The sequence below is a fragment of the Acanthopagrus latus genome, chromosome 16 (genome assembly GCF_904848185.1).
Source record: "Acanthopagrus latus isolate v.2019 chromosome 16, fAcaLat1.1, whole genome shotgun sequence".
NCBI lineage: Eukaryota > Metazoa > Chordata > Actinopteri > Spariformes > Sparidae > Acanthopagrus > Acanthopagrus latus.
Window position 1 is genome coordinate 4,760,567 of NC_051054.1, and position 13,385 is coordinate 4,773,951.

General features: G+C 43.9%; 1 protein-coding gene across 5 annotated transcripts in view; it reads left to right on the plus strand.

Moving 5' to 3' along the window:
- Positions 1–13,377, plus strand: part of sash1b (SAM and SH3 domain containing 1b) — a 49,442-nt gene extending 36,065 nt beyond the window's left edge. For 4 of the 5 annotated variants that reach the window (XM_037072357.1, XM_037072354.1, XM_037072356.1 and 1 more), the window contains 16 exons: positions 987–1,037; positions 1,497–1,546; positions 3,780–3,820; positions 4,143–4,229; positions 4,353–4,465; positions 4,730–4,831; positions 5,933–6,065; positions 6,628–7,025; positions 7,845–7,919; positions 8,015–8,155; positions 8,241–8,373; positions 8,657–8,826; positions 8,914–9,120; positions 9,492–9,651; positions 9,868–9,999; positions 11,631–13,377. In XM_037072357.1, coding sequence (XP_036928252.1) covers positions 987–1,037; positions 1,497–1,546; positions 3,780–3,820; positions 4,143–4,229; positions 4,353–4,465; positions 4,730–4,831; positions 5,933–6,065; positions 6,628–7,025; positions 7,845–7,919; positions 8,015–8,155; positions 8,241–8,373; positions 8,657–8,826; positions 8,914–9,120; positions 9,492–9,651; positions 9,868–9,999; positions 11,631–12,406 — 2,769 coding nt within the window. In that variant the 3' untranslated portion in view covers positions 12,407–13,377. The remainder of the gene's footprint in view (positions 1–986; positions 1,038–1,496; positions 1,547–3,779; positions 3,821–4,142; positions 4,230–4,352; positions 4,466–4,729; positions 4,832–5,932; positions 6,066–6,627; positions 7,026–7,844; positions 7,920–8,014; positions 8,156–8,240; positions 8,374–8,656; positions 8,827–8,913; positions 9,121–9,491; positions 9,652–9,867; positions 10,000–11,630) is intronic. The other variant, XM_037072358.1, reaches the window with a different exon arrangement.
- Positions 13,378–13,385: the final 8 nt, after the last annotated feature.

Here is a 13,385-nt window from a genome sequence, read left to right on the forward strand (position 1 = left end):
AAAGCTATTTTAGAGTCTCAGAGTCTTAAATACTGATGCTTTTGGTTGCCGTTGTGTCTGAGCCACCAACCAAAAGCATCAATATCTGATGTCCTGGAGACGAGACTCAGCGATCAATTATCTTACTCTGGACAGAAACATATTATTACTGTCAAGGAACAGTTGCACTTAAGAAATATGCTTATTCACTTTTTGCTTCTTGGGAAAGATTAAAAGATCAACATCAGTTGAGCCTCAGCTGTTATCTGATTCATCCCTGGATCAGATGACTGAAAAATAATTAACCAACCAACTATTTTTTTTTACAAGCTAGAATGTCAAACATTTGCTGGTTAGAGTTTTCTAAATGTTAGTATTTGCTGTTTTATAACCCCAACCAAAGATGAATCAGTCATTTGTTGCAGCCTTAAACACCAGCGGAGCATGAAGACTGGAAACAGCAGGAAACGGCTAACGTGGCTCTAAAACTCACAAATGAACAGTTTATATCCTCGCAAACTGTTTCCAGTCTTAATGCTAAGCTAAGCTAACCAGCTGAGAGCTGTGGGTACACATTAAACGTCGGTCATGAGTGTTTCCGATGAGGTTTTCTCTTCTAACTCTCGGTATGGAAGTGAAAAAGACTGTTTCCTGAAATGTTGAACTGGTCCTTTAACTTCCAGGTCTATATTAGCTTCACGCTGTGTTACAGTAGTTTATGACTATTTGCTTCTAACCTGAGGCCTCCCTGCAACCTGCCTCTGGAGAACAGATGAAAACATGCCTGCAAATTTACTGACGTTGTTAAATCATGTCAAATAAAAACTCATAAAACTTAAATATTTTCCTGTCAGTAGTGAAGTGGATGCCGAGGTGACACATGGCCGGTAACTGGTGTTATTCCACTACAGGCGCTGGGCAATACAGCAAGCTGAATATTATTTCTATTTCTGCGTTAAGATGACACTATAATTTACTCCTCCGCTTCCTCTGCCTGTGTGTTTCAGGGAAAGGTTGACTCAGCGGCCACATCACTGCAGCTCCGCTCGCAGATCCAGGTGAGTGTCCGGCTCCGAGTGTGTCAGACCCCGAGAGGAGGCAACTTCCTGCTGCCTGCGTCAGCAGACAGGCTGATAAGGGGGTCTTTGGAATTGCCCTGTCATGATTATCCCGAGTAAAAACCCAAGAAGAAGATTTAAAAGCATCATATGACCGACTGTGATGCAGAGCGCTGGCCTTCACACTGTCCTGGAATGCGAGGGAATAGATCCTAAAAATGCAACTAGTGGCATGTGTGGGTTTTGTGGCTGCCACATAACAAGATTTTAAATAGGCAACAAATTACAAATAAGGGAATATCCCAAATTCCTCTTTGGCTACCCTTTAATCACAGTCGATGCTGTCTGCTCCATATTTTTCAGCTTGGAAGGAAAATGCCACATTTTAAAAGTGTTGTTGCTTAAAGAAATACTTGGTTATCTGAACTGGTAATAAAACACGTTTCTCGTCTCATCCAGGAGTCCCTCGGGCTCAGCAGCAACACCTCCACTCCAGAGACAGAGAGAAGGTGAGAAGAATAATCCCAATAACGACTAATTTCTTTTTAAAAGGACGTTGAGGCCCAGAATTCTTGACACACGTTGTTAAAAGGTCAATAATAATCACACGGAAATACTATAATAGATAGAAGTCATGAAAGTAGCTGCGACTGTTATCATTTATTAGTTAGATGACCTGTGATTCCTCCTCCTGTATTATCTCTCTGGGCCTCTCGTGCTTTTCCTCTGCTTCCTGCTGCCGTCCAGTCGCCTTTATGAGGCATTTCTGTGTCACCTCTAAACTTCCTTCCTTCCTTCCTTCCTTCTGTTGCTTCCTTTGAGAGATTTAAGACATTAGTCATGTTCGCTTTGTCATGTGATGAAGGACTTGGGTGGATGACTAATGATAACGCGGCATATTGATTCAATTAAGCCAGATGAACAGTCACAAAAAGTCTTAAAAAAAAAGAGCAACATCCTAATTTTTAGGGATTTTAATATAATAACAAACAGGCCTGTATTATTCAGACAAATATCCTTCAATAAGATGAGAATAACAGGAAACTTACACTGCCCCCTAGTGGGAATTACACACAAGTTTGATGACTAACACCTTTATTTGCCAATTGATATCTCATAAGTGTTAATTAATGTGTTTCCTCCCATTCTGTATAGTTTTGCACACATTTCCAATCATCAGTATTTTTCTATTTTCTTGCTCTTATCACAGAGTTCATGTGACTTTGGCCTTCGAGGTTGTTACTGTTGACATCTACACGAACTTCATTGTTATTATTTTCATGCCAGAATATTTCAAATATTTATTGTCTCGCACATTCTTCAACCAAAAAGGGAAAAAACGGAGCTGATGTCTCACTCCTGAGTGGAGTCTGAACATCAGGGTGTCGCCCCGGCCTCGAGAACTGTGTGAAGTGGTAGTAAAATGAATCGTTCTTTCATAAGAAGCAGTACAAACATTTGTTACACTCATGCAGATGATATTTAAGGCAGTGTTCAAGATTTTACTATGGACTGAGTGTATTCAGTGTGGAGCAGGGCTGCAGGCAAAAGCTGGTCACCAAATGGTTCAATTTGTTTCTACATGGCATTAAAAGTAAATTAAAGTGCTCTCTCACTTCAGTTGTATTTATATATCCCGAAATTACAGTCACATTTCCTCAGCCTCTGTCCTGAAACCCTCGATTCCAGAGAGGAAAAACTTGAAATATTGAGGAAAAAAAAGTTGGAAGAAACCTCAGGAGGAGCCACAGAGGAGGGATCCCTCTTCCATGAAACACATGAGTAGGATTCCTAAATATTCATTATTTCTCAAAATCTGAGCACAGCTGGCAGAAAGACACTTAATCAGTCAATTAAGGGAATATGGGATGGTTGTCCCACTTTGCATTTTAACACCACAGTTCGGTGGGTGCTTGCTTGTGGCCCATTAACAACATCATTAATGTTCAGCTTCCGGCCCTCTAAGGGAAAAAGTTTGTACACTCCTGCTCTACAGACACTGAAAAACCAGAGTACTGACGTTTTCTTTGTGGATTAATGTAAAAAAATCTAAACATGAACAAAAATGTAAATATTTGATTGCAGGTAACAGTTTTTGTTACTTCTGTCACTTCAGCAGTGGATGATATGAAAACTAATATCTCATTTAGAAAACACAAAGAACTGGTTTTGATCCGTTTGCTAACTCACGCAGTGCACCAACACCAGCAACAAGTGTCAGCTGAGGAGAGAGAGACAGTTACAGACAACAAACAGACCAGAGAGATGAAGAGTGAGAGACAGACAGAGAGAGAGAGAGAGAAAGAGAGGGAGGGTGAAAGTGTGCAGGGAATGCAGAGGCCACGTTTGCGCTGCTGCTGCTGCTGCAAAACCCTGACTGGACATGAAAAAGACTCTATTGTTCCTGCGATGGCCGTAGAGCACTGACCTCTGTTCATCAGCCAAGAGCAGCCAGTCTTTTTCATCTGTTTTGACTACTTTGATTTCCTCCTCACTATGATGCTAGTGTCATGAGGGACAGAGCGCTTCTGTGATTCTCTCTTTTTTTTTTTCTTTCTTTTTTTTTTCTCTTTTGAATCTGACGCAAGCCGAGAGGATAGAAAAGATATGTTCAGGGAGATGGTGGGATAGGAGGGAAAATGAAGAAAATAACTTTGGATAACAGGTACCGGTCTGTTCCGCACCGCTTTGATTCCTCGGTTGAACTTCAGATGAAGTTAATATTTTGTTCTGGTTTTTTAGGTTTCCTGTGCACAAATCTAGTTCTGATGATGGATCAGGAGGTGAGTTGAAACTCTGTATGACTCTTATTTACATGCATCATATGGTTGAGGCTTAACTGTAAAGTAGAATCAAATTGATACCAAAATGTCTGTTTTTATAGCTACTTTAAAAATGTTTGTGTGTGTTGATAGATGAAGGTTATGTTATATTTCTTCTTTGGCAGTGTAGAGTAAACATTATAAAAACAGCCGTTCTGTTTCTATTATGAGAATATCTTGATTTTGAGTGCTTAATTTGGGTCATTTGCTTATAAAATGGATATGTTTCATTTTGTGGTGATGCTGTTTTCACTAAATCAAACTACATCGTTGCACCATAAAGGAAAATGGGACGGAAAGAGAAAAAGCAAGTCTTTTTGGCAGAGTTTTCGAAAGTCGCAGAAAGGAGTGACGCGTCAGATTTCAAAAGGTACGTTCAGAGAACAGCACAAACAAAAGAAATGAAAGTGATGTATGTGTCTCGATAGAATTAAAGCGATCTGTTTTGTTTCGGTCCGATCAGCTGACGTCTCTAACTTCTTCTACCTGACAGGTGATGATGTTGGTTTTGTGGCCAGTGAAATCACCATGAGTGATGAAGAGCGTATCCAGCTGATGATGATGGTGAAGGAGAATATGATCTCTATAGAGGAAGCTCTGGCGCGGGTATGATGACATTAAAAAAAACACATTTTTCTTTAATACTGCATTGGTGCTTTCTCCAAACAAGAAGCCCTTTAACTTCTTTGAATTTTGTTAGATGAACAGTTGATCAGCATATCAGTCTATTGTGAGCTGAATCGTTCTCTGATAATATTCTGATGTGGGCTCGTATTCGGAGCATGTTGTTGTCTCATTAATGCAGCTTTCATGATCCATAACAGCTCAGTTGGTGGGTAAATACACTAACAGGCTCTTCTTTTGTCGCAGCTGAAAGAATTCGAGGTACAAAACAGACAGACGTGCAGGTCCGATCCCACCGAGTGGACCGACCCCTCCAGTCCCAGCCCAAATGAGTTGTTCAACTGCAACGTAAGTGTCTGAGCGCCCCGTCTTAGTTGCTTTTTAATGCTGAATCACGACTCCCGGCGGCGTGCTGTGCATGAAGGCCTCCGATCCACCAGTGCCAAGGCTGCTGAGCTGTTGACAGCGCCTCTCTCTTTCCCTCTGTCCTGTCCCAGCGATGAACCGGGGCCCCTCTAAAGCCCTGCAGCTCAGGGCCTTCTCCCAACTGCAGGCCACTGGGCGGACTTCTATTCATCGCTGTCAAAGCGCTAACCCCCTATTGTGCTGTAGTGAGCGGGTGGATTCAGCACAGGGCCCTGTTATGCAGGCCACAGCTCTTTTATGCATGGGTGGGGTGATTAGGGGGCTCAGGTTCAGGCCACATTTTTCAGATTCGTCTGGATGGCCTGACTGTTTCTCTCTGCTGTTTGTATGTTGTTCTCCTCTCACTTTCTCTTTCTGTGTGGGTGTGTGATGTTTGCAGATCTGCTGCCCCCCCGTTGTCTCTTTTTAAAATTCTTTATTAATTATAAACCACCTCCATCTCGTTGCATTTCTGTCGTGTATTTAGAACTGCTAATGGGCTTTCATTTTGTCTTGTGATGCTGATTCCGGGGTGTACATATACCGCTCATGTTTTGTCCACCACAATGAAACCTCGAACTGTGACCCGAGTCTGCAAATGTACCACTGACTTTTTTTCACTCACCATATTTCATATGATGGTTTAGGTGATTTCCAAGAAGCTCAGCTTTGTGTTTTCCCACGTATAAAAAAACTTTTGTCTACTTTGCCGTGACACAGACGGTTGTGTGGGACATTTGTGTGCACCGACCTCAGTGTCATCACGGTGGTTTCCCACCACATATTTATATTAAGCTGCAAGTAGTTTCTACAGAATCCACAGAACTGTTGCATGAACACAGTCCACATACATTTTTATTTTCATTTTCAACTTACAAGAAGTGGAAGACAATTGTTTGAACTCTTGTGCTACACCAAAATAGTCAGTAACATGCAATATATCCTTTCACATCTCAACTTAATGATCTGACTCATAGTGTTAGTTCACCATGACTGCAAAGCTCCTGTGGTGGAGATAAAATTCTCTCTGGTTTCTCCCATCAGGCCTGCGACCTGTCGGACACTGAACAAGAGGAGTCCGTGACGTTCAGGAGACTCCATAAACTTGTCAACTCGACCCGGAAGGTGAAGAAGAAGCTGATCAGAATCGACGAGTCCAAGAGGCCCGGAGCCGACGGTACTAACTCCTACATCAGACTGTGTCTTCTATTTTGGCAGGCATCGTAGTTTGTGCAGAAACTCCTGAGCTGCTGCTTGATTTAGAAAAGGAAAGTGTGAGAGAAGTTTCAGAAGAAGTCCATTATTATGTTGCTCTGCATGCAGCCGGGATGTACGAACCAGCAGGTGTTTACAGTCAGGACGAACTGCGTGTTCAGAGGAAACGGTGCACCTGGGACAACTCACACATTCAGCTTGTACGTGACGCAGAGTCTAGACAAAATATCAGTAGTTGTGCGAGACGTAATTGCTGGATGACTAAGTATGTTTAACTTAATAACAGTATTTACCTTGTGATTTCGCTAGTTGTGTAGTCTGCGTGAATATATGTTTTGAAGAATGCTGTTTTCCAACGTGTTTGACAATTTGAAAGCCAAAACAAGAAAGTTATCAGTGACGGGGACAGTAGATTGTTCTTTTCTATCCTGGAAAAGCCTCTGAGACAGAACTGGGGCACTTGAAAGTATTAAACAAGACGATTTGATTTCCTCCCTCCATTGCCCTGTTTTTCTCCCCTGCAGAGAACCTGAACACAGATGGCCTTCCCTGTGGAGACGCCAGCAGCTCCCTGTACTCCGGCGTGCAGAAGAAACCTGCCGTTTGCCCCGTGGACTCCCTGGCTTCAGCTCTGCGGGAACAGCTCACCTACGACCGGGACTCTGACAGCCTGACCACCTCCCCCTCCTCCAGCAGCCTGGACACCTGCAGCAGCCAGAAGATCTTCCAGGCCTTCGGCAAGTCCGGCGGGAGCCCCGTTCATCAGGAGACAAGTGTAGCAGGGGAGGCCAGGGAGGCCAGGGAAGACAGCGGCTCCTCCTTTTCTGAAATGGACGGTTGCAACGAGGAGCCCAAAATCGCTCGCTCGGTGACCGACGGAGAGCTCCGACACCGGATCCTCAACCCGCTCAGCCACCACGGGGTGAGTGCAGGCAGCTACGTGTCGTTTCCGTCAAATAAAACAAAGAATTTCAAGAGCGTTCTGCAGCTCGACACCCACAATCCATCAAAAGTTGTGTATGCCAGTGATGTCCAGTCTCAGACTGACACACGCTGGTCATACATGTTCCTCCATTCTTATTTCAATGAGCTCCTTCCCAATCTGAGGATGATCAATTACACAGAAGAGGTAAAAACTGTGTTTGGACAGGCACTTTCAAAAAACCCTACAGTGTCAGTGTTTAATATGTTCTTCTTTCAACTGAATAAACTCTCCACTTCCTGATACAACCCTTCTCTTGCTACTGACGCTGGTTGGTTCAACTGTGTTTGGCCTTTGCACATAGTTTGAAACCTGGCAAAATGAATCGGCAACATCACATGAATATAAAACAGGATGTGATCTTTGCAAGCTAGGGTCCTTCCTGCCCAGACTCTAAAAAAAGATATCCTAATTTTGTCACATGAACGCCAAACCAGACTGACATGACGTGCTGCGTGCTCTGCTCCAGCACAGAGGCCTGTTTTAGATTCAGTAATTCGTGATTGTTCAGCTCCACAAATCCTTTGGTGGTCCTTTGGGATTTTTTTTTGTGTTTGTGTGGGGACCTGACACACTCCAGGAACTTACTGTATGTTTCAGCTTAAAGATAATCACGTGTCCTCAACAAAACCAGCAGCTGTAGCAGGTGCTCAGTGGTGGCTGGGTGCCCTCAAAACTCACTGTATTCAGTTCACCTTCTTCTCTACATCTCCACTTATGAAGGTTTTTTTTTATTTTTTACTGTTTGTTTTTCTGCAGAGAGCTTGTAGCTTTGGAGGATTTGACCTGACCAACCGCTCTCTGCACCCGGTCATCTCTGACAATGATAACACTGTATGTAACAGTCATTCCTCCATAAATTCCACTGACCGAATCAGAAGTTTGTTTATTTATCCGCGTCTGTTCTGCTTCTCGTGTATGTGGATCAGAATAAAGACGGCGACGGTCTGCAAGATCCCGTCAAGTCTCCGCCGACGTCTCGTATTTCCCTCGGCAAAAAGGTCAAGTCTGTGAGAGAAACGATGAGGAAGCACATCTCCAAGAGATACCACTGTTCTCTCTCTGAACAGGTATGCACCACAGACTGTTCCTAAAGGTTATGTTGGGAGGACTGTGAGGATAAAGCTTAGATTCACTGTCATCTCTGTGTCCTAGTCGAGCCCAGACCGCATGTCCAGCTGCCCTCACTCACCTCAGATGGACTCTGACTCTCTGGAGAAACCCAAACTGAAGCCTGGCGGGTCGGTGGAAAGCCTGAGGAGCTCCCTCAGCGGACAAAGTTCCATGAGTAAGTCTGCGTGTTTACAGTGTGCCAGGTCTGGGTGTACTTGCAAATAGCTCTCTGTGTTTGTTTTAACTCGGCCTTGAACTCCAGATGTGTGTTGTTTATCATGAAGGTGTTTCGACGACGCCCTGTGAGACAGTCTAAACGTTCTGGCCTCTGTGTATTTGTCTGTGCTGGACCCCAGTTCAGACTCAGAGACATGTTAAAGATATTTTGCAGATGCAAACACACCTGTGCACTCTTGTGCTGTGAAAGTGGCTCATGTGTCTGTCTGTGGTTTGTGAAGGTGGTCAGACAGTGGGAACCACTGACTCCTCCAACAGCAACAGAGAGAGCGTGAAGTCTGAGGACGGGGAAGAAGATGAGCTGCCTTACCGTGGACCCTTCTGTGGACGCGCTCTAGTTCATACCGACTTCACCCCCAGTCCCTACGACACGGACTCCCTCAAACTGAAGGTACGGCTGTGTTGTCAATCCAGTAAATCGCATGAGACGTCGAGATGAGCTGAGGTCTCTCTGAGCTCCTGTCATCCTGTGTTGCAGAGCGGAGACGTCATCGACATCATCAGCAAGCCTCCGATGGGGACGTGGATGGGGATGCTAAACGGCAAAGTCGGCACCTTCAAGTTCATTTACGTGGACGTCCTGAACGAGGAGCAGGTGAAGCCCAAGAAGACGCGCCGGAGGAGGAAGGCCCGGCAACCCAAACCCACGTCTGTAGAGGAGCTGCTCGATCGCATCAACCTCAAAGTAATAACCTCGACACATCATCACCGCCTGTCCTGAAAACAAATCCAGCTCTGGGATTGTCACTGTGTGGAAGACATTTGATTTCTCAAATGTTTGAGCTTTAGATAAAATGAAAGTAAATTTTAGTCCTGTAATTAGTTAAATGTTTAGGTTTATTTGTACTTAAGTATTTCTGTTTCCCGCTACTTTATACTTCCCCTCGACTACAATTTGAAGTTCAGATACTAGATGCTTTGCATGTTTATGCTGCATCAGAACTAAGCAGTGCATTTATAAATATTGATATTGATATGAATAAAGCAACGATTTGACATTTTGTCATTTTAAAGTGCACAGTCAAGTTAACGCCTTCTTCCCTCATCTGTCCACAGGAGCATCTCCCCACCTTCCTGTTTAACGGCTACGAGGATCTGGACACGTTCAAGTTGTTGGAGGAGGAGGACCTGGACGAGCTGAACATCAGAGACTCCCAGCACAGAGCCGTGCTGCTCACTGCTGTGGAGCTGCTGCAGGAGTATGACGGTGGGTCAGGTAACCAACAGGGAGTTACATCTCACCTGAGCACAGGAAATCAGTTATAACATCCTTTATATAAACCTTTAGCAATATTTATAGCTGTGATTCCAGTCCTTTATCATGTTAAATAATCCGTCTCCAAAGCAACACACGCTAAGCTGCCCAGCACTTTCCTCTTGAGATCATAAGATGTGACGGTCTGCCCCCTGCTGGTGGCGTTGTGCCTTGCAGGAAGCAGCGACCCAGAGCGCAGCAGTCAGTCCGGAGGCTCCCAGGAGAAGCTGCTCCTGGACCGGCGCGGCCTCGCGGGAGACTCCCCGCGGGACTCCGGCTGCTACGAGAGCAACGAGAACCTGGAGAATGGTAATGACAGCCTGAGTCGCCGGTGAACACTGTCCTGCTCCTCTGCCTCATCCCTCACTAGAAAAGACTCGTGTGGTCTTCAGTCCTTCTCGATGCTCGAGCATTCCAAGCCGCCAAAATTCAGTTTTCCCATGCTCTTCTGGACAGACTCTGCTATCGTCACATTTACTCCTGGTGCTCTGTTTTTATTTTCTCCAAGCATCTTCTTCTTCTTCTTCTTCTTCTTCTTCAAGTCATGCTCTCATCTGTTTCTGCACCATCGAACCAAACTGTCACTTGTTTGTCTGCTCAGTGCTTCTGAGAGCATTGCTTGCCTTTTCTTCACAAGCAAACTGGGAGAACACACAAGGTCATCTGTTATTATGGGACTAGAAAGTTCACTCGCATCATGTTAAACTGAGCGGTGACCTCTGAAGACTTTTATTCTCACACCCTTATGAAAACTATATGTGGAGCCGCTCGTAGGTCTACTCACAAATAGAGCTGCAGTTGTGAGTTGTGTGGTGGATTTTTTTTTTTTTTTGTTTGCTGAATATGGTGACTGTTGAATAAGCGTGTGATAAGATTTAAATAGTTAAAAAAATAATAATAACTGCAGTATATATCTACTGTGAGCGCTTGCTTTATTCATAGCTATATCATTCTTATTGTGGTTACTTGGTCTAAAAATTGTCAAAATGCAAAAGAGTTCTTGTGAATGTCAAAAGGTCCTGTGGTTAGAGAACTTATGTCAGATCAGCCACGCTTGTACAGTGTATTTCTCTCAAGATGTTGCTGTTTGTGTGTATATTTTTTTAGTCCAGTAAAATATAACGTTGCACAATATTTTATCATGTGCCTGAAAACTGCGTCGTGCAGAAGAATTAAAATATTTACTAAATACTATAATTGTTAAAAAAATATGGCATTTTGTATAACTGTAAATGCACTAAAATGCAGACTAAGGACAACCTTTAAAAAAAAAAAAAACAGTCTTAAAAAGTTAAACTCATTCTAACACTTCTGACAGAAGTGTGGCGGGTTGAGGGTCTGAAGTCTCATTTTCTGAGGTGTGCTTCTGTCATGGTTGAGCGTGAGGAATAAATTGCTCCATGCTTCACCAGACTTGACTTGCTTCCTTCTTCTCTTTCGTCTCATCATCCATGTCGATTTTTGTTTTGAACTTTTTTCTTCAGCATCCTTTTCACAACGGCTCCTCTTTTCCAACACCGAGCGCTCTGCTGCTGTTCTGTTAAAGGTTCATCCAAAAAAATGGAAATTCAGTCATTGTGTACTCGGCGGAGAGTCAGATGCATTTCTAGAGCGTCACAGCAAAACAGTGTTGTTGCATTCTCAACAACAACTGAAATAGATGATCTGAAAAAGACATAAAATGGATATTAAAAAAACCCTCAACATGAGGTGGAGCTTGTGCACAAACTTCAGAAGGAGTGCAAGTTAACGCAGGTGAGCAGTACGGAGCCATTTTATGTTTTTTCCAGCTTCTTCTGCTGTTTAGGAGAATGTTGTGACTCTGTTTTGCTGTGAAGCTCCAGGACTGACTGTTTATTTCTGGGTGAACTGTTCCTTTAAGTCAAATACATGTCAGAGGCACCTGCATGATCTGCACACACTTCACTTGTTTATTTCAGGAAGGGACAAAAAGACATCTTCATCCATGAGCAGGTCCTCCTCCGGGTTTGAGTCAAGCCACCTCCCATCCCCAGATCTCCCTGCCCAGCCCCTCACCCTGACCTCCACCAGCTCTAGTAAGGCTCCACCAGCATGCCTGCCCTGTATCTCACCATCAGTAAGGCGCCCTAACACCGGCTTAACCCTCCTAAGCCCAGTGAAAGGTCGTGATCCCGGTGGAGCTATTGTCAGGAGCCAGAGCTGCACAGAGCTGAGGAGAAACCGAGGAGCGGTGCTGCTGAGGAGGAGCTTCTCCCTCACCGTCCTCCACAAACAGCAGAAGAGACGACTCATCCACCCTCAGAACTGGAATCTGACCCCTCACGTGAAGACTGAGGAGAGCACACAGGACACAGCAAATCCTCAGAAACCCTGTGAGGTCATGTCTCCGTCCTCCCAGTGTGTGTGCAGCACTTTGAACAGAGACACGGTTAAAGTGTTTGCCCCTAAACAAGCAGAGACAACACAAAGCTCACACCTCCAGCTGCCTCCCACAGTCCCAGCAGAAAGGCCCGATCACACTTTAACTACACCATCCGTAACAAACCCACGTCCAGAGCCCGTAACGCCGCAGACCGCCTGTGTGTACGACGACACACAACATGTTCCACCAGAGGAGACGAGCCGTCGCTCAGTCACAGCCAGCGTCGAAGCCCGCAGGCTGAAAATGAAGAGAAGTAAGAAGACGTCAGCGAACTCAGCACATCTGGGTTCCCTGATAGAAGAAAGACTGTAGCTGATCTCAGAACAGCTGTACAGTGAACTGTCGCTTTGCAGATGTTAATAGCTGCTGTTAGGATGATGACCGTCTTAAAAAACATATTTCTTTGAGAATGTTTGAATTATTTTTCTTCCGGATAACCAATGATTTTTGAAAACATGAGTGTGCAGGCGTTACCTTCTCTTTATTCAGCCGACTGCCTGACAGCAGAAAGTTTAATAAGATAAGGTATAAATAAAGGATTGTCAGTCTTTGGTAGGCTCAGGTGGATTACATCCCACAGTTTAGACAAAGCTAATTTATATTACTAACTTTTTACAGTTTGATTGATCGGTAATATCTGTTGTGTATCTGTTGTTCTCCTTTCAGCTGAATCCAGTCTGTAGAGGTCAGAGTCAGCTAGAGAGCAAACCTCTGCCAAGAATCCAATATTAAACTCAGCAGCCCCGTATCAATCATAAATCATACATTTTAAACCACCGACAACAGCTTTACCTTAATTTAAGCTCACCAGATCTAGGAGCTGCATCAACACCTGTTTTTTCCATCAAGGATTATGCATTAGTCCCTGAGAAATTCACCAAAATGTCAAATAATGCCTTATATTACAATGTTAAAAAACATGAGAAAAAACTCCTGGATCTGCACAAAAAAAGTTACAGGCTCTGTTCTGGGCCCAGACTCGTCCTCCATCCAAGTTTCAGGGAAATCCACTCTGTAGTTTTTGTGTAATCCTGATGACAAACCAACCAAAAACAGACAGAGGTGAAAACATAACCTCCTTGTGGCCATTTTTCCCCTCAAGAAACAAAGATTTCATCAGTCAATTAACCTTTTTTAAGTGTATATAGTACATATATATGTGTATAATTTATCTCCACTTCCATATTTTTTGATTGTCGACCTGTAAGAAAAAAACTGATTTTATTAAAAAAAAGTTCGAGTGCTGAATTCCATGTAGCTGCTTCAGGTTCAGTGTCCTGGTAAAGACACA